This window comes from Urocampus carinirostris, chromosome 4 (assembly GCF_059441175.1).
Source record: "Urocampus carinirostris isolate Australia breed hairy pipefish chromosome 4, RoL_Ucar_1.0, whole genome shotgun sequence".
Taxonomy (NCBI): domain Eukaryota; kingdom Metazoa; phylum Chordata; class Actinopteri; order Syngnathiformes; family Syngnathidae; genus Urocampus; species Urocampus carinirostris.
In genome coordinates, this window is record NC_142352.1 from 7,491,744 (window position 1) to 7,509,960 (window position 18,217).

The window sequence follows — 18,217 nt, forward strand, 5'->3', positions numbered from 1 at the left end:
TGAAATGCATTACCTTCTTTTATTCATAAGATGAGTTTTGTTTACATCTTATGCACAGCAGATACAGAGACAAACATGTTTCAGAAACCACAAACTAAATTCCTTCCCTCCAATACTGCTTCCCCTTTTCAAAGCAAAGCCCTCCCCCCCAAAAAGTTTGTCGTCCAGTTTCACATTCTGAAAGCTCATTTTACAGCAATCTCGTAGCAGAACAGCACACGCCATGTTCAGAACACTTTTGACCCACAGCCAGTTCCTATTTTAACAAATTGCACATTTCTTCCCTAACTACTGTATTTTAAACAATTATAGGAACAAAATCTTACACCAAAAACACAAGAAACGACTAAACAGTCAACTTATACAGGTACAATTAGTTGCACAAAAATGCTTATATACATACACACAATACTTGTAATTCATCCTGGTCAAATAATGGCAATATGATTTTGAAGACTGTCAGAACATGAGGATGCCTTCAAGGGGTCCATGCAAGAGAAGTCACCGAATAGAGGGAAGATGGGAGCTACAAGGAAAAACCCAACGTTTCACTGCCAAAACCAAGGTAAAGAGGAAACAAAATAGGATACACAGTTTGAATTTCATGCCAAAGAGATTTAAACATGCAAAGACACCACTCTGAGGCCATCTTTACATTTTCAAGAGGTTAAATTAATCCTCAAAAAAGGTTATAAACGCTTCACCTAGCCTGTAAAAGCTTCTAGCAAGTGCTTTAGTGTACCACAGAGATAGTCAACGGCCGCCATGTTTTTTTACCGGAAAAATCCAACAGACAATTGGATATAAATACTGATTCTAAAGCAACTTATTGTATTAAATTAACCTCCTTGGAAAACCTTACGTGAGCAAAGGTGTGGTTTCCTGGCGCCTGCAGGGAAAAAAAAGTGTGTTATAAATTGATTAATGAAGTGGTTTTCACAGTTTTCCAACAATGTAGCCCTGTTTAATTGGCCGATAGGGATTTTTAATGCACGAAGGGAATATAGTCAATATAGCAACAATTAAAGCTGCTTGTGATTAATGGGTCAGTTGAAACCGTGTTCCTCAACTGATGAGTCATGTTCACCTTTGCAAAATCTCAAGGAAAAAAACTTTGTTACACTTGTTAACAGTATTTTACAAATATTTCCTGCTCTTCTACCCATTTAGTCAATGAGAGTTGTATTCAACGGACCACATCTCATTTTATTGCAATCGTTAGTTTTTTTTCCTTTTGACTATAGTAATGGGTCCCAAGAAAATTAGTAATAAAGGGAATTACGTGGAAAACTGTAACAACAACGATTCAGTTGGTGAAACATTTGCAAGACACAAAAATGGTGTACGAGTATGCCATTGAAATGCTGCTTAATGTTACAATGGCTTTAAAATGTTTTATTTTATATTATGTTATTCAGTTCAACGTTTGATCAAAATTTTGGGTACAACTTTCTTTTAGTATCTGACTATGTTAAAGCAGTTTAAGTGGGATTAGGTAGTATGCAATACTTCAAGTAGTTTTGGGAAAAAGTGAATATTTTCTAGCATTTCTGCTTTAAACTACACAATCCTTGCATTCTTAAAATTGGTGAAATGGACATTTTCCTTTTCAATTTGGGTCACAACTCATCATTGGGTGGGATTGTGGGACTAGTATAGGAGCTATGAGTTAAAAAGAAAGTTGGGGCAGACCCCTAAAGTCAAAGCCTTAACTTTGTAAACAGTTTACATTCTTGATTCCCAAAAAATGTAACATCTGTAGTTTGACATTTTCCATTTCTTTTTCATGAATATTAACAGAATCGCACAAGATGAGTATGATCCTCTGACCACAAATTTTGAAGGTTACTTACCATCTAACAAAACTGGCGGGACTTCCATCCGGGCTGCGAAGTCTCAGAAGGAGTAGGGTACCAGCGCATCTAAAGCACACAAAGCAATGACCAAAATGAGAAACTTAGTTGTAAGGATTCCCTCAAAGTCACATGAAGGACTTCCATGAGCCTAATTCTGCTGCATTGAATGCAAACAGATTTCAGAACGAAAGCTCCATTTCAGAGATTAACAATTGTTTGGCATACAACTCACTGGTTGGAGTTCTTAAATGCGGGCAACTGCACTAATCCGAGTTCAATTCGAAAGCCCACCCCATAGGGATTGTTTGTTTAGGAGAAACCTCTCAAAGAAAAAACTGCAGGAGTACCCAAGGGCCCTGCAAACGATTACGAAGGATAGATTTTCTCTCTCCATACTGTGGAATTAAGATTTGAGGCCTTCATCTTCACTTATCATTTCATAAGAACGCTGAAGAGTGACAGGAAACGTGAGGGATGACTCGCAAAGGGCTGCACAGAACATTTGAAATGCTCAAAAACAGCGTTTTCCCTTTTCCAATTGCAGTATGTTGAGGTACTTTGATAACATAAGCACCGTACTGTATTTAAGTGCATTTGCTATAAAGATATTGGAAAATTCCACAGAGAGCTGTTTTTAGTCATTGTTATTCTTAGTTTCCTGTCATAAAACATTCACAAGCAGATAAATGGCTGATTCAATAGAGTACTGTTTCTCAGATGGTCAGGACCCATAAGTGGGTCGTGAACCAGTTTTCAGTAGGTCAGGGACCTTTGCCATGGAAAAATGCCAAGAAAAAAAAAAAAGAGGGTCAATTACACTCTCTAACAGTAGATGGCGATGAAACCCTGCCCTATCTTTTCCTGTTCAGTCAATCAGTGCCATCCCAATTGTGTTGGAAAATGACTACATTTGTTGGCATTTCCTTTTTTCTGGCCAGAATAATGGGTCCAAAGAAAGTTTTGACAATGGAAAGGAAAAAAAGTGCATGAGTTTGCTATTGAGGAAGGTACTCTAAAATGTATTTTTATGAATTTATAGATCTTTATCATCTACATTTATAGTTATTGATGTTTGAATATTTTCAGCACAAATTTTAGTATGTGGCTATTTGAACGAAGTTTCATGGGGTGACTTATTTTAGATGAAGGCTTATATGCAAGTATGTAAGATTAGTTTCGTTTTTATGGTTATTTTGTCAGATATTAGTATGTAGTTGCTGATGACAAGTATTTCAGGATTCAATGAATTGATCTACAGTGCCACAAAAAGTGTTAGCCCCCTTCCTGGTTACTGCAGTTTTTGCTTATTCGATCAAAGGTTTCAGATCTAATTTTAATGTCACACAGACAACCCAAGAAAGTACATAATTAAATTTAAAAAGTTGACTCATTTAAAGGCACAACAAATAAAAAGCTACCTGGTCTTTAGTGGGAAAAAAAAAATGCCCCCTTAACCCAATAGCAAGTAAGGCCACCTTTGGCAGTGATAACAAATCAAAGGTTGACGATAACATGCATTTGAAGTTTCAGAAATGGGAAATCGGGAGATTTTTCCGACGTGATTATTATTATTTGAAAAGACAATAAAATTCGTTTTTCAATCTACTTTATTGTTATTTTATGTTTACATATGATTATTACAATGTTTAATTATTCCAAATTATCTGGTGTTCTTTAACATAGTCATATGTAGCACTCTTATTCGTCTGCTGCTCTCGAAGGAATGAGATCACGTGGAGTTCGAGATTATGATTGTCGAGTCTTGATCAAAGCTTTTTCCGGTGCAGAACGGTGAAAAAGACGTTGATAAAGACTATGGATAATTCGGCTACATTTTAATCAACAAAACTTTGTTCACATAAAAATTTCGGCGACCCAAAAAAAAAAAAAAATTGAAATCGGTAGATGTTACTCTCAGATCGGTAGGCGGGAGAATCTTAGCCAAAGCGGTAGTCTGCCGACCAAATCGGGAGACTTAACAAGAGTGCGATAATTGGTAGGAGCATTTCACAATGCCTAGTTGAGGTCAGTGTCCATGACGCTACTAAAAGACACTTCCCATAAATGACATCCATGGGAGAGGACCTAGGCGACAACCACTGCTGTCTAACAAAAAGTCCCAATATTTGTCAAAAAGCATCTTGATTATCCTCGAGACGTTTGATTTCCATTATTGCTGCCAAAAGGTGGCTCTCCAGTAGTGGGTAACTACTTTTTCCATTAGACCCAGAATTTTTGGTGCCTCAATAATAGGAAAAAACTTTAAAACTGCAGTTTATTTCTTTGGGTTTTCTCTGATATTTAAATTCGTCTGATGATTTGAAACATTTGTGAGTGAAAATATGCTAACAAATCGGGAAGGGGGGGGGGGGGGGGCAAACACTTCCACGGCAATGTATGCCGAGCAAGAAAATGTTATTCCCCTACCTGGCTACCTCTAAAAGATTAATATGCAACCGTGGACAAATAACAAGTTCCATATTCGATAATGTGGGGGAAAAACAGACGTACAATTTAATAAGGAAAGGTGCAAGATAGAAGAGAAACACACACCGGTTGGTCCCTCACCTGGGCGTGGAGGGCTGCAGCAGCGGCGGCCGCCGCGGGGTAGGTAAAGGCCGCATGAGGGAGGCCGGGTGTGAGTTCAGTCGTGTACAGTGGGTAAGGGGTCCACGCATCTGGGGAGGCGGGGATCAGAGCTGCCCCTGTCAGGTCATCTGAGAATTGAAGGTTACACATTGAAACAACGTTGGCCCATCAATCTTGGACATATGTCATTTTGTCAGAGCGCCTATAAATAACCATCGAACCTCTTAAGTAGACTGATTAAATATCCCATTTAATGCATAACCAAGAGGTAACATGTGCAAAACCTTGAAGATGAATGTTATGCGAAGGTTAATTCTCATCGGAAAGCAGCAAAGCGGACAAAGAATTGAGATGCATGCATGTGCAGGGTGTGTTACATTTGTTAAAGACTAGACTCAGACAGCTGGCATCCGTATTTTTACAAAAACGTCTGCTTGATTACACTAGTACTTCAAGTGAGGGAGCGCGAAGCTAAAGGGGTGCACCTGTAAAACTTACATGGGTCCCGTGCAATGAAGTGTGCTCCTAGAGCAGGGTGGATATTTGTGGGGTTCGGTGTAGCCATCAGCTTACTCTTTGCCATCTTCGTGTTGGCTTTAGCAAACTCTAAGCGCAGGGTCTGAGGGCTTTCGGGGTCAAAACGGATACCCTGAAGAAGAGATGGAGGGGTGGGGGGGACATTGGATCGTAAGGGAGGCGGGCTAAGATTGATGGGTTTTACTCTTCGGTTTCGCACCTTCTCCTTTCCTAAAGCCGTGTTGAAACACTCGGGGTGTATCCTTCAAATATCCTGACAACAGTTTGAAAGAATACACAATTCCTCCCAACTCTAGCAGGACAAAATACAGGCTGAAGGATGCCCTCCGAGTATTTCCAAACGTTTCCATCTCTTCCTCACAATGAAACCATCGGCTCAGCGCGACTGTCGGAGCGTCAGCCACAGCGAGCCGTGAGGAGAGATGAGGAAAGGGCCGATGACGAGACCGAGTGGCATTTTTGGGGTGGGTTGGTTTTACCTTGCTTGTGCCCTAAGCGCTGTGCCCACATGCAAAGTGAGAAGTATTTTGAAGTGTATTTGTGTGTGCGCGCCATCTGGTGTGTCTAAGAGGTGATGCCATTAAGGAAGGCTAGGCTAAAGTGTGTGTTAGACACTGCCATTGTGGCCTACTGGTGACAAAATGAGGTTACACTACTGAAGATGTGTTCAAATAACAATCATATGTGGCTATAGAACAAGTATAGTAAAAGCAGTGGTATGCAAAATTAGGAACGCTACACCAGACTATACATGGATGTGTAACAAGGTCAAACTACCGTAAGGCTACAGGATTCTCCCATCTTTCCAAAAAAGTCCCTGCCATTGAATTATGAAAAGAGAAAAAGTTGACTTGCTGGAAAACGGATGGGAAAGGATCTTCAAAACACGCCCTTATCTTTAAAGTTGATGTTAGAACAGAAATGGCAACGTTTCAAGTATAGAAAAGGACAGAAAATAAAACGGCAATACTTGCATTTAGAGCATTCTTCGCAGCTTCAGCACCAGTTCGGCTGTCGAAGGTGACAAACCCAACAGGCTGAAAGACCGAAAGAGACGTGTCAAACACTTCAGAGGCTTATTAGGGTCATTTTGCACAAAAGCGAGTGGAGAATAGACACACTGATTACTGTATGGTCAAGAGTAACCCACGCTTGAAATTTCCAAAAGAGGCTTAGTGCAAACTTTAGCATCCACCAATATAGATTCACCTGTTTTGATGTTAACTTGATCAGTGACCCTTCATAACCCTGCAGAGAAGAAAGACAGCCAATTATCCACCGCAGAGTCACATGCAAGCAATTCAGGCATGAACGCTGCTCGCCAAAGGAAGAAACCCAGCTTCTGTCAGCAATGAGTTGGGAGCCAGCGTAGCACCTGATGCATTTATTATGCTTAAAATTGAGACAATCTTATCTTGAAGAAATAAAATTTTCCCTTGGTACAGGGTTCATCTCAACACTGCCAGATTGACTAAGTTTATAGTAAATCACAGTTTTAACCTGGGTGCAAAAAAATGCACTGACATTTTCTTGAAAGTGAAACAATTCCTTCAGTTTAAAGGTTGTGACTGCCAAAATATTAACTTATTTTGTGGATTTTGAATTGAATAGTCATTGATGCATAGGGAGAAAAGGCAATAGCTGTGCCAAAGGTCCAGCCTACCTCAGATGGGTTATGCAAGATTTCTCACAAGCTACCCCATCCCAGCCTGCATCTTACAAATGCAGGATCCACTACCCAAGATTTATGGAAATCACATTGGGGATGGTTGCATTTCAATCGTTGCGGAGAGCTGGATCAGTTTAAGGATACGCCATGCTTGAGTAGAATCAACCACCGGATCTAAATCGCTTGCAGACACTGAAAAAAAAGCCTTCCAATTTTGTTGTGCCATTGAATAATGACAGATCAGTCGACTGCCATCTGTAATTGTTATCAGTCTAAGGATTATGTGGAGGTATGTTTGATCTTGGAGGCTTTTATGAAGGGGTGATATTACGTCAAAGTTACATTTACGGGTTCTGGTCCCCATTAACCGTGATAACAGAGGGATTACTGTTCTTAACTCAGGGGATGAACTCATTTAAGCTCTGGGGCAACATGGTAGAAAAAAAAAAAAAAAAAACATTCTCGGGGGCTAGACAAGTAATTTCAAGGCATAAAGTGTGGCCAAACTGGAGGTCTTTTCTGAGGCTCACAATTAAATTACCAGTCAGGGATGCAAGAATTGATTGTAAAAGTATTATTGTGGTGTTTATCAACTGGATATTAAAAAAAAAAAATACAATAACAATTCCAATTAATAGCCACAACAGATTAACTGTGCGAAACTCATGCATACTGGAAAGTGAAAAAAAACACCAAAAGCTAAGTGATGTAATGATTTAAGTCTTTCTGCTTTAAATTTTAAATGAAAAGGTTTACATGTGTGGCAACTTCACTGTTAAGATGTCATATCTACAATAGAAAGGAGCTAAAGCTTCCTCAACTTTCTGCAAAGACACCCGGGTTATTTCTTATTTTGCATTTTTCATATTGCCTCTAAGTGAGTCTGTGACTTATTTTGAATAAATGACACCCAGGTGGGTTTTCTATAGGTTCTCTGGTTGATCAATCATAGTGGGCAAATACAGCTACAGTGCGCGTTTTGTGAGGGGTTTAGACTTTGGGTGACACCCAGTGGAAACATTTAAAACTGCAACTCATTGACAGGAAGCAGCCGATTTTACTATTCTCTTCATCGTCTTGCAGGCCACATAAAATTTGACAGGCCACATTTTCCCCATGTCTTGAGTTTGACTCATAGCTAGTCAGCAGGTACACAGCAACAACGCTTGGAGCGTATACAAGTAAAACTGATTTCTTTTGCCATTTCAGGATCTTCTGGCATAATGAGGGGTGGATTTTATTATGTTTTTTTTCTCGAGCAAGTCGTCACAGACTGGCTTGGTTGGTCAGTGGCGAGGGTTACTCATTTACACATTCCACAGGATCATCCATGTGCGAGGGATACCACTTCCAAATTGGTTAGGACACCAGCAGGAGAGAGGGGGGGGTTTGAAACGCAGCCGTGCATGAACAATGACGTGGCCTCATTTCCATATGTACAAATATTTGGGCTCGTTAGGAAGGAGATTGGGGCTCAACTCTAAACAATGTACAAACGGGCTTGATTACTTCTTTGTGCCAGACCAGTGTTTCCCAAAGTCTGTGCCAAGGCACCCAATTCTACTGGGAAATTTTTTTTTCACTCAACTGGGGCTCCAACAGCAAACCGAGAAGATCGATTATTAAGAGCCCTGGCAACAGATTTCACCATCGATTCGTTGCGTTGCATGATTTATGAGCCACTCGGGGCGTTAAATCACTGCAAATTAGGAGTGCATTTAATTTCATTACGACGTTAAGTGTTGTAGTACAACTTTAGTCCAGTAGAGGACGCCTCCAGACAGTTTATAAGTTTTTTTTTTTAATTCAACAATGCATTATTAACAAAATTGCTATTAGTCAGATTTAACCAAAACATCAAATTAATTAACAATTTTGAAGTTTGCTTATGTTTGAATTTTTTTGGGTGAACAAATATCTACACATAGAATGAAATGTATTGCTCTTCAATTTTGTTTTGTATAAGTCTAACTATGATCTTTGGATAAGGTGGTAGGAGGAAAAGAAACAAATGAAAGTATAATTGCAGGTGTATAGCATGCAGGTTTTATATTTCAGAATATTCTGTTATGTGTATTTTTTATGTCCATAACTTGAATATTTGAATAAAAAGGTGGACACTAAAATAGGTGCGTACCAAAATTTGGATTCAAGGGAAAAAAAAAAAAAAAAAAAAAAAAAAAAAGACTTGAAATAATCGTTAGTTTCAGCCCTGCAGTGAACGATGCCCAAAAAAAAAAAATGCATGAATACTGAACTTTATTTGCCCAAATTAACAAAAAAGGAAACCAGAAACTCTTTTATGACCAAACTATGAAATGAGCACTAATCTATGCCGGAATTGTAAGAATTGTAAGAAATTTAAAAGGAAATGTCTGCATGAGCTTCACTAACCTACAAAACAGCTAGTTTCATTTAGAAATCGCATCAACTTTTATTTAACAGAATACCACAAAACAACTCTGCGACAATGGTGCACCTTACCTTAAATGGCCTGAAAAGAAGATACAGTTCCCGTGGTTTTATGTCAACTGGGAGGCCGCTGACAAACAATGTTCGTACCTGAAATCAAACATCAGAAAACAGATTGAGACTTTGCACATTTGAGAAATCCTTTCCGATTCCGTATGTATAATCGCACAATTGATCTCTGGCACTGAAGAAGTCCCAAAAGAATTACAGACCCTCCCCTACTTACGACCATTCGACTTATGAAAAACTAGATACATTACTGTAGTGCTTTTTTCCGCCGCTACCTGCATGTGGCGCTGTGAGCTCACCCCGAAGAAGAAATCTGCGCGTAGATATTCTATCTCTAGTGCGCCAAGTACTTTGACATTTTTATTCTTAAATATCTCGTCCATTCAAAATGGATGGTGTAAAGTGGCGAGCCATTTCATTTTGAAATGAAAGTGGAATAAGAAGGCTTGATGCAGTTGAGAAAACGGTGGGAATGCTTTCTACCGCAGAGGAGGAAGTCGCCTAACTCTTGAAGCTCATCTTCCGAAAGTAAGTTAAACTTCACTTTAGAGAACATTTATACAAGCCTTAAAAATACAAACTATAGTACTGAAGCAACTTACAATCGTTCGGAAGTAGAGCAGCATCTGTACACGTTGATATAACCACTTCCAATTAACAGTAGCTATGCTTTATGTCAACTGGGAGCCCAGTGCTCTCAAAGTAGTCTGACTGGAGGACACACCATCTTACCACAATTAGAAGCCAAGACCAAAAAAAAAATATTGATTTAAACGAATGTTTCATCCTTTAAACTGCAGTCTTTTTTTTTTTTTTTTTTTTTTAAACAAATAAAATATTCCATTTAAAAGGACAGTATTGTTGAGCGACTTCTAGTAGTTAAGAAATGTTGATTAAAACTATTCAAGCAAAACACATGCAATACACCCAAGCGTTTCAAAATATTTGGAGGAGAAACTACCTTGTCTACTTCTTGCCAAGAGCGAAAATACATTTTCAAAATTATTTTCCAATTGTCTTGTAATAGGTACCCATGACAATGTAGACATGAGGTATTTGTTATATGTAAATACAGAGAAGAGCTCATTTGAGTTACAAGTATTAAGGACAAAGGGATATATTAATAAAGTTTATTTCTCTTGAGTTATGTTTAAAATAAAAATGTCATTTATTCAAACTTGCATTAATTGGACAGAACACGAGCCTCACCAGAATTTGACTGTTACTACGGATGCCCCAAAAAGATGCAGCCATGATTCAAACCATTTGACATCTATGAACACAATACCAACACAAGATTTACAATGCATTTGTTCCATTTCCTTCAAATTCCGATTCATCGGATAACATGTTTTTTGTATAGCCCTTTATCACAAGGAGTCTCAAAGGGCTGCACAGACCACATACTGTTGCAAACTACACCATCCCCTGATCTAAAACCTACATGAGAGCAAGGAACAACTCAAAACCTCAACATAAAAACAAAAACCTTGAGGAAGTCGTTAGCTGGTATCTATTAGCATGTACTCGTTAGCATCCACCCGTAGAGAATTATTGAACTTTTTAAGGACACCTCTTACTATGCATAACTTTTAATGCATAATTCTTTTTAGCATAAAATTATAGTCAACGGACACTCTTAATGCACTTGGTTTAGGGTGTTGATGACATATTGATTAAAACAATAATAACCAATCTTTTTTTTCTATTTCAGTTCAGTTTCATGACCAGTTCTTTACAAGATTGATAAAAGGTTGTCGAAAAAAAATTACTCTTATGCGCACTGATTGGAATAGGGTTGATTCTGAAATCCTTTTACACAGTCACATAAAAATCCAGCACTTCATCCAAAAGTCAAGCACTTTTCAATCCTTGAAAACAATATAATTCAAGCATTTTCATGGATTTCAAGCACCTGTAAGAACCCTGAAAGGTGGATTTTTTTTGTTATTACTTAGGTGTGTTTACAGCCAATAGTAGTTTCCCCTCAAGCTTTTTTGCGTTTCTATCTTTCAGGACGACTTGGTTTTCGCCATTCTCCAACACTGTTCTCTGGTACTGGGAATGAAGATGGCGTGATGAGGCGGTTTCTCTCATGACTGAGAAAATCGAATAAGTTACACGCGAATGAATACAGCACTCCTGCCTGCGTGAACAATGATTTTGATTCAAACAACCAATTTATCGCCTCTAAGCAATACAATCACGTAGGTCCTTTTTACTTCAGTACCGATTGTCTAAAAGATGAGATATTCATGACTGTTTAGTGTAACAAACCCTTCTGTCTTTTTTTTTCATCATTATTTTGCCTATGTAAAGACAAGCGACCCACTGAAGAGAAGTGTGCGACCCACGTTTGGGTCCTGACCAGTGTTCCCTCTAAGCTGCGCGAGTGCGCACAAGAAAATCTAGCCAGCGCACAAAAATGAGGGCTCAAAATTACTAATTAAGAAGCGACTCAAAAGTTAGTGCATGAAGGTAAAAATACACGGGTTCCTCTGACGTTGTGTCCTAAATGCGGTATTTTGAAGTCGAGTCGAAGTAGAACGAAGTTGAGTAAAGTTAGTAGAGTTTGTCGGGGAACCGGCTTCTTCGGCTCACTAAAAGGAACTGGCTCTTTGGGTTGTTTTTGCTTCCTTAATTCCAACATGACCAAATATGTAAAATTATGCACAAAATGACTTCAAGGAAGGGGGGAATAGAACAAAAAAGAAAAAAAATACCAAAATGAAAAAGTAAAAAGCTGAGAAAAAAAAAAAAACAGAAAAAAGGAAATTTAGAAAAAAGCCAGGAAAAAAAAAATGTAGGAAAAAAGTAAATAGAGAACAAAAAGAAAAAAATAACAGCTCGGAAAAAATAAACACAATGATTTTTTTTAAAGGAATTTTTAAAAAGTAGAAAAATAACAGAAAAAATAAAAAGTTTGTATTGCATTCAAATAATTTCGAATTATATCAAGTGAATCTTGTTGCTAACATTCTACTTCCACTAAAAAATGTGATTAAGTACAGTTCTGCATCTTACAACAGACTAAATAAGCCCCCAAAAATGTTAATATGCGACAAAATCTATCAGGAAATAAAAAGAAACGGATATCTTGTGAAAGAATTTTAAGAACAAACGACGTTTGTAGGCCGTACAACCTTTGCAATAGTACATGAGTCAATTCATTCAAAAGAGAAAAATCATTTTGCATTGCCGGAAACTCAGCAAAATATAACTTGATGTCAAGTTTTGGACATGTTTGATAATGACTTAGTTGCCACACTTGGGATTGCTGTTGCTCACTGTTGTTTCAAGCGTTGCTCACCGACTGAACACTCAGACCCATGGAAAACTAGAGGGAACATTGGTCCTGACCCACCAGTTGAGAAGTACTGTTTGACACAACAGGTTTACTGTTGGATTGTAGCATACATATTTGGATTCGCTTTACGTTTTCCACACTTCTATTTAACAGTTTGAAAAATATCAGTACCATAATGCTCTTTAGTTTCAAAAGCATGTCTCCAGTAAAAGCGCTCATTGTGAGCTCCCCAAATGAGCAAAAACCAAACAAAACGCTCATCCTGCTGGGCGTGCACCACTCAATGAGGGCCAATTCCGTCCGAAGCCCGGAGAGGCTATGGAAACAAACAGTGCGCTGGGCCATTAGTTCTCAGCCGGTGGTGAGGCCCAGGCTACAATGGGGCAGACAGAGGAACAGCGCCGGACAACAGTTCACAGCGTGACACCATTTCCTTCCTCTGACCCGCAGCCTGCCATTTTTCAGGTGCTGGAGTCACCGCTTTCCTTCGTTACAAGTCTGAGCGGCTTCATTATGACGCTGAACAAGACAGCAGGAGCAATGAAATGTATTTGGGTCAAGATCATTTAATTTATCGACGGGCCAGGAAAAAAATGGGTGGCTCTGACAGGTCTTAACACATTTTAAATCAGGGGTTTCCAAACCTTTAGTGACAGGGCAGAGGGGGGGGGGGGGGGAAAATACCAGATTTATTTATTTTTTGTACATGCCGATAGTCTGAAAGCCAATAACTCAGCAATACATAAGGAAAATCGATGACAGTACCCAGTCCATTTTCTCACTTTGCATGTGCATTAATGTTTACAATGGGACCATTCAATCCAAATTTTACATTATATATATACACACACCTATTTACAGAAAACTTAATAGTAATATAATAAGTTTTTTCAACACTAAATCTCTCCATTTGCATTTAAAAACCCAAGGCAATTGGGCTACTTTAGAAGTGTTTTATTGCATGAAATGTATTATCTTTAAATACAATCCGTTAAAAGCATTTACAGAAAAACGTAACTGGCTATTTGAATGTTGGCGATAAGCATGATGAAGTATCATGCAGGTACACAGGCTATGAAATCCAGGCGAGTATAAGCACATTGCCTTTTAAATCAAGATTTTACAAATAACATCTGAATAGGCATTTCCAAAAATGTGAAATCATAGTCCGCATTTAGAGCTATAATGGGTGGAGAGGCACATGGGCCTTGGTGACATTAAAATCTGAGCCATAGTTTGACTAGAAACGGCATGTTTTTTTATTCTTATGCTTCTCAGCATCTCACAGGCCGGAATAAATTCATAGGTGGGTCTTATACGGACGGCGGGCTGTAAATTGGCAACCCCTCTTTTTAGTCAACTAAAAAAAAGGTGTACATTTCTGAAAATATGACAAAGGGAACAAACTACCTTTTTTTTAAAATAAAAAATATTATATTCTGTATATTATAACCATGTCAACAACCTGTGATGCTTATTAATGATACAATATTATGGCTTTATTGTGTTTTATATGCGTCACCAATGTTTTATTTCAACAAAGACCATGGCCGATTAGCAGCCGTCCACAAAACACGCTTAGATAACTATTTTTGGATATGTGTAAAAGTGATGAAAACCTATGATAAAGAGCTAATGCATTTTGAAACCAGGGTACTCCAGTTAAAATCATTAAAAATTGACAAAGTACTACTTATGTTTAATCCACGTTCCTATGATTAAATGTCTTTATAGATAAATATACATTTAAAGTAAAAATGAGGTTGAATTAACGTTTGGTGTGACGTTTCTTCATTTTCCTCATGTTAAGGTTTGAGTTTTTCCTTGCCCTCGTGTAGGTTTTAGATCAGGGCATAGGGTAATAATAGTCTGTGGTATGCAATAATCTAATAATAATAATAATTTCCTTTGTATTGTCATTCTTTGTAACAATGTACACAGAACGAAATGTCGATACACCTGACCCGTTGTAGCGAGCCGATGCAGCCGCAGCCAACAGAGGGCGCCGCCATTTTTACCAATGTTATAAGTCTTAGGTATCTGTGCAGCCTTTGAGACTCTTTGTGATTAAGGGCGATACAAATAAACATGACTTAACTAAATATTGTGGTCACATCCTAAAAAGTGACCCAAAAATGTTTTTTTCCTCGTCATTTGATTATGACCATCCAGTTTCCAAGGAGTGTTGCATTCATAGTCTCAAACACTAGACAGATCTGAAAGATTTTTTTATTCAATCCCGGTTATCTGAATTTTAAAACTTCGCAAGTAAAGGTGAATCAAAATGTATAGTTCAAAACCAACTCGGGTCCTCGTTTTCGTCATCTCAAAACAATGGGATAAAGAGATCATGAACAAAAGAGGCACAATAAACAGACCCTTCCCCTCCCCCTTGTGCGTGTCTCTTTAAAGACCTCATTATAGCGCAACAATTTGGCCGGACATTAATAATTATGAAACATCAAATGGTAAAAAGCGAAATGGCGACATCAAAAAGGTTCAAAAAGTATAAAATCAAATTGATTCATTACAGAGTTGACTTGAAAATTTATTGTGTTACTAGAGCCTTTTGTACTTTGCATTTAATTAATAGCAAATAACATTTGGTTCGATAGTTTTGTTGCACTTTATTAAAAGAAAAAAAATGAATAGATACTAGTGAAAAAAACTAAGTCGTGTTCGAAAGCAGATGCTGCAGAAATTCACAATTTACGCATGGTTTTTGATTACGTGTATAAAAATCCTATCTCCGTCAATTTATACGCTTCCCCCTTATTTTATACGTTCGTATATCATTCCAAATTGAGTATGCAGTGCAACATTTTGCTACATGATTTGTTTTGTTTAGAAATAAATTGTTTAGATCGATCTCGTCTTGCCCATTCCTTTCAGTCACTGGTAGCATATGACGTCATCATGGATCGCTAAAATTGCTGCAGTACACTTGCAATTTAATGTTATCCTCCATCAAGCATTTTAGGTAATTAGACTCGTTTACACCAATTATCTTTTTTTTTAATTCTACACAGTCCATCTTGCGCGGAGTAAATAGGTTTTTGATCGCTTAAGGAGAATCAAAATCAAGGGAGGCAGTTGGCCGAGGTTGGGACATTTTTCTAATATTTCTAAATAAACTAAATAGCTGTGACTTATTGTGGAAAAAAAGCAAAACGTAAGGGTAATTTTCATTTAGAGATGATTAATACATATCTCCAATATATATTTTTACACATCCAATTCTTGTAGACTCAAGTCATCCCCGTAGTTCTCCAGTGATGCTTTTGTAATCATATATATTTTTAGTTAAATATCTGCATTTGAACCGTTTCAATCGTAAAGTGATATATTTGACGGTATTCGAGGTTATGAGAATGACATTTATTTATTGTCATTGACAGAGACCAAAGAAAACCCACAGAACACTTAATAAACCCCCAAATCAATAACCTAATGGAAACCTTAAAAAATACGGACATGGTACCATAATATAATAAATTGCAGCTTAAGTCCACGTTAAAGTGCAATTGTATCACCAATACTTAATTCCCCTCAAAAAGTTGGTTTTTTTTTTATAATTTGGGGTTTCACAATCTTTCCTTAGACGACAGCTAAATTATTTTCCTAAATGTACTTTTATATCATATTGGTAACAATGCAATTTTGATAAACTACTGGTTAAATCACATTAATTGGGTACTTTTTTGGCACATTAGTAACTATACTATGCATCAAGCATGAATAGAGTTAGCCATTTAAAACAAAGGTGGTTAAGTTAAAAGACATATTTGAAAATGGGTTCTCAATACCCGAAAAGCTTTTGAATTGATGGCACGCATTAAATGATGGCCTTAATGTTTCCCTTTTACATCAATTAAAAAAAAACCATTCTATATCTAGATTTTCTTTGGGTCTCATATACTATACAAGTCACTAGCGACTCTATTATAAGTTTGACGTGTAATCTTGGTTTCCAATTTTCCTTGGTGGGCACTTGAAAGCTTCCTAGTACTCCCTTTAAGCGCACGATTGTGTAGAATAGTGTACATATCACTGTATAAGCCGCAGGGTTGAAAACTTGGGGGAAAATCGCGGCTTTTAGTCTGGAATTTACGGTGTGTGTGCGCTATATGCACTAAAAAACGACTGATCACCGTTTTAGATTTTTGTTGTTAATGCCGTTTTAGTACACCTTAATTTCAACCATTTTAGATAAATCCTCAAAACGGGAAATATTAATTTCTCTCATCTGAAATTCGCACAATTTGGACACGCGGCACCGAGGTGAAGGGAATGAATTGATGAATTTATAGAAATTATTCCATGAAAAGAGAGAAAAGGTAAAATAAATAAACAAACTCGACCTCTTCCTCCATGGAGACGTTGTTGTTGGGCTCAGTGTCCGTCTTGAGGCTCATGTCGAAGATGCCGGGAGTGTCGGGGTGCGTGATGACCGGGTGAGAGTATCCGGAAGCGGCTTAGAACAGCTACGACAGTCCGGGGATGCTGCCGAAGACTCGGAGGAGGCCTCACTTTTTCTTCTCCTTTTCGGTTTGGGAAACTCGACGAAACCGAGGAGAGTACGAAGGGAGGAAAATGAGGAAAAGAAGAAAGGGAAACCGCGCTGAACTAAAAGTGAGAGTTCCGGTGAAGTTTGTGCTCCGCGTGAAGGTGAAAAGAAGAGGAAAGTGCGAGGAAAAAAGGCGAAAACTGCTGCGAGGAGAAGGCAAGAGTCAACTTTTGTCCTCCTCAATTAGCTCATCAATTACGTGTGCTGGGGGGACGTAATCAGGCTGCGGATACGCCTCAGCTGTGCCGGGTGGGTCGTTCGCGAACGGAACGGCTTTATGTGTAGACTCTTTTTCATCAACTGTCATGTGATGTGCCTAACAGTGTTGCAAAACGTTACTTTAACCCGTTGACGTCAAACAGGCGGCCCGCGGGGCCAGATCAGGCCCACTAAGGGATGGAATCCGGCCCGCGAGACAACACTCAGAGAAGCGCAAGAGAAAAACCAGCTGCAGGTTGAAATATGTCAACTTGATGTTGCCAAAGCCAGGTGCCTCGAACAAAGACACTGGACTTGTAGTTATTTCTCTCTCTCTCTCTTTCTCTCTCTTTCTTTTCCACCCCTTTTCTCCCACTCTGTCTCTGTCTCTTTCACTCTCTGTGTCTCTCTTTTTCTCTTCCTTTGTTGCTCTTTGTCTCTTTCTCTCTCTGTGTCTTTTAACCTCCTTTGCTCTAACTTCCTTTTTTTCTTTTCTCTCTTTTCTCTTTCTCTCTGCATACCCTTCGCGCTTTCTTTTCTCTTTTCTCTCCTTCTGTCTTTCTATTTCTCTTTGGATTTCATTGTTCCTCTCCCTTTCTTTCCCCATCTCTCACAACTTCTCTTTTTATCTCTTAGAAAGAAATACAAGTACAGTGTCTTTGTTGGAGGCACCTGGCTTTGGCAACATCAAGTTGACATATTTCAACCTGCAGCTTGTTTTTCTCTTGTGCTTCTCTGAGTGTTGTCTCGCAGGCCGGATTCAATCCCTTAGCGGGCCTGATCTGGCCCGTGGGCCGCCTGTTTGACACCTGTGCTCTACCTGGTACCTTGTTAAATTTAGATCTGAAAAACTAAACATTGTATGTTACACATTTTACGAAGGGTAGGTCTAAGCAGTCCCAAAAGTGGTCATTTGGAGACAACAACTTTACAGGAAAAAAACTTTTGTAACTGTGTATTTTACTTTGGTCAACTTTTTTAGACATTGTGAAAGAGTTGTAAATGTTTGAATT

At 38.4% G+C, this 18,217-nt stretch overlaps 1 protein-coding gene across 4 annotated transcripts; it reads right to left on the minus strand.

Annotated features, from left to right (window-relative positions):
* LOC148366759 (RNA-binding protein, mRNA-processing factor 2a) lies at positions 1-17,214 on the minus strand. Of its 4 annotated transcripts, none has more exons than XM_088333557.1 (9): positions 16,801-17,214; positions 9,136-9,213; positions 6,192-6,230; positions 5,957-6,019; positions 4,944-5,094; positions 4,410-4,573; positions 1,854-1,922; positions 848-889; positions 1-526 (listed from the first exon to the last, which is right to left on the minus strand). In XM_088333557.1, the coding sequence occupies exons 1-7, from the start codon at positions 16,852-16,854 to the stop codon at positions 1,857-1,859; spliced, it is 615 nt and encodes a 204-aa protein (XP_088189683.1). In that variant the 5' UTR covers positions 16,855-17,214; the 3' UTR covers positions 1-526; positions 848-889; positions 1,854-1,856. The 4 variants fall into 4 exon arrangements, with proteins under 4 accessions (XP_088189683.1, XP_088189685.1, XP_088189682.1 ...); XM_088333559.1 differs by having other exon boundaries at positions 4,425-4,573; positions 16,801-17,212; XM_088333556.1 differs by having other exon boundaries at positions 1-889.
* Positions 17,215-18,217: the final 1,003 nt, after the last annotated feature.

Bases quoted from the DNA above. Each gene is read 5' to 3' on its own strand.
- LOC148366759 (XM_088333557.1), bottom strand. From the start codon at position 16,854: ATGAGCCTCAAGACGGACACTGAGCCCAACAACAACGTCTCCATGGAG. The intron at 6,231-9,135 runs GTAAGGTGCACC...TCTTCTCTGCAG, and splicing joins TTCTTTTCAGGCCATTTAAG to GGTTATGAAGGGTCACTGAT. The intron at 1,923-4,409 runs GTGTGTGTTTCT...TGTGTGCTTTAG, and splicing joins CCCAGGTGAGGGACCAACCG to ATGCGCTGGTACCCTACTCC.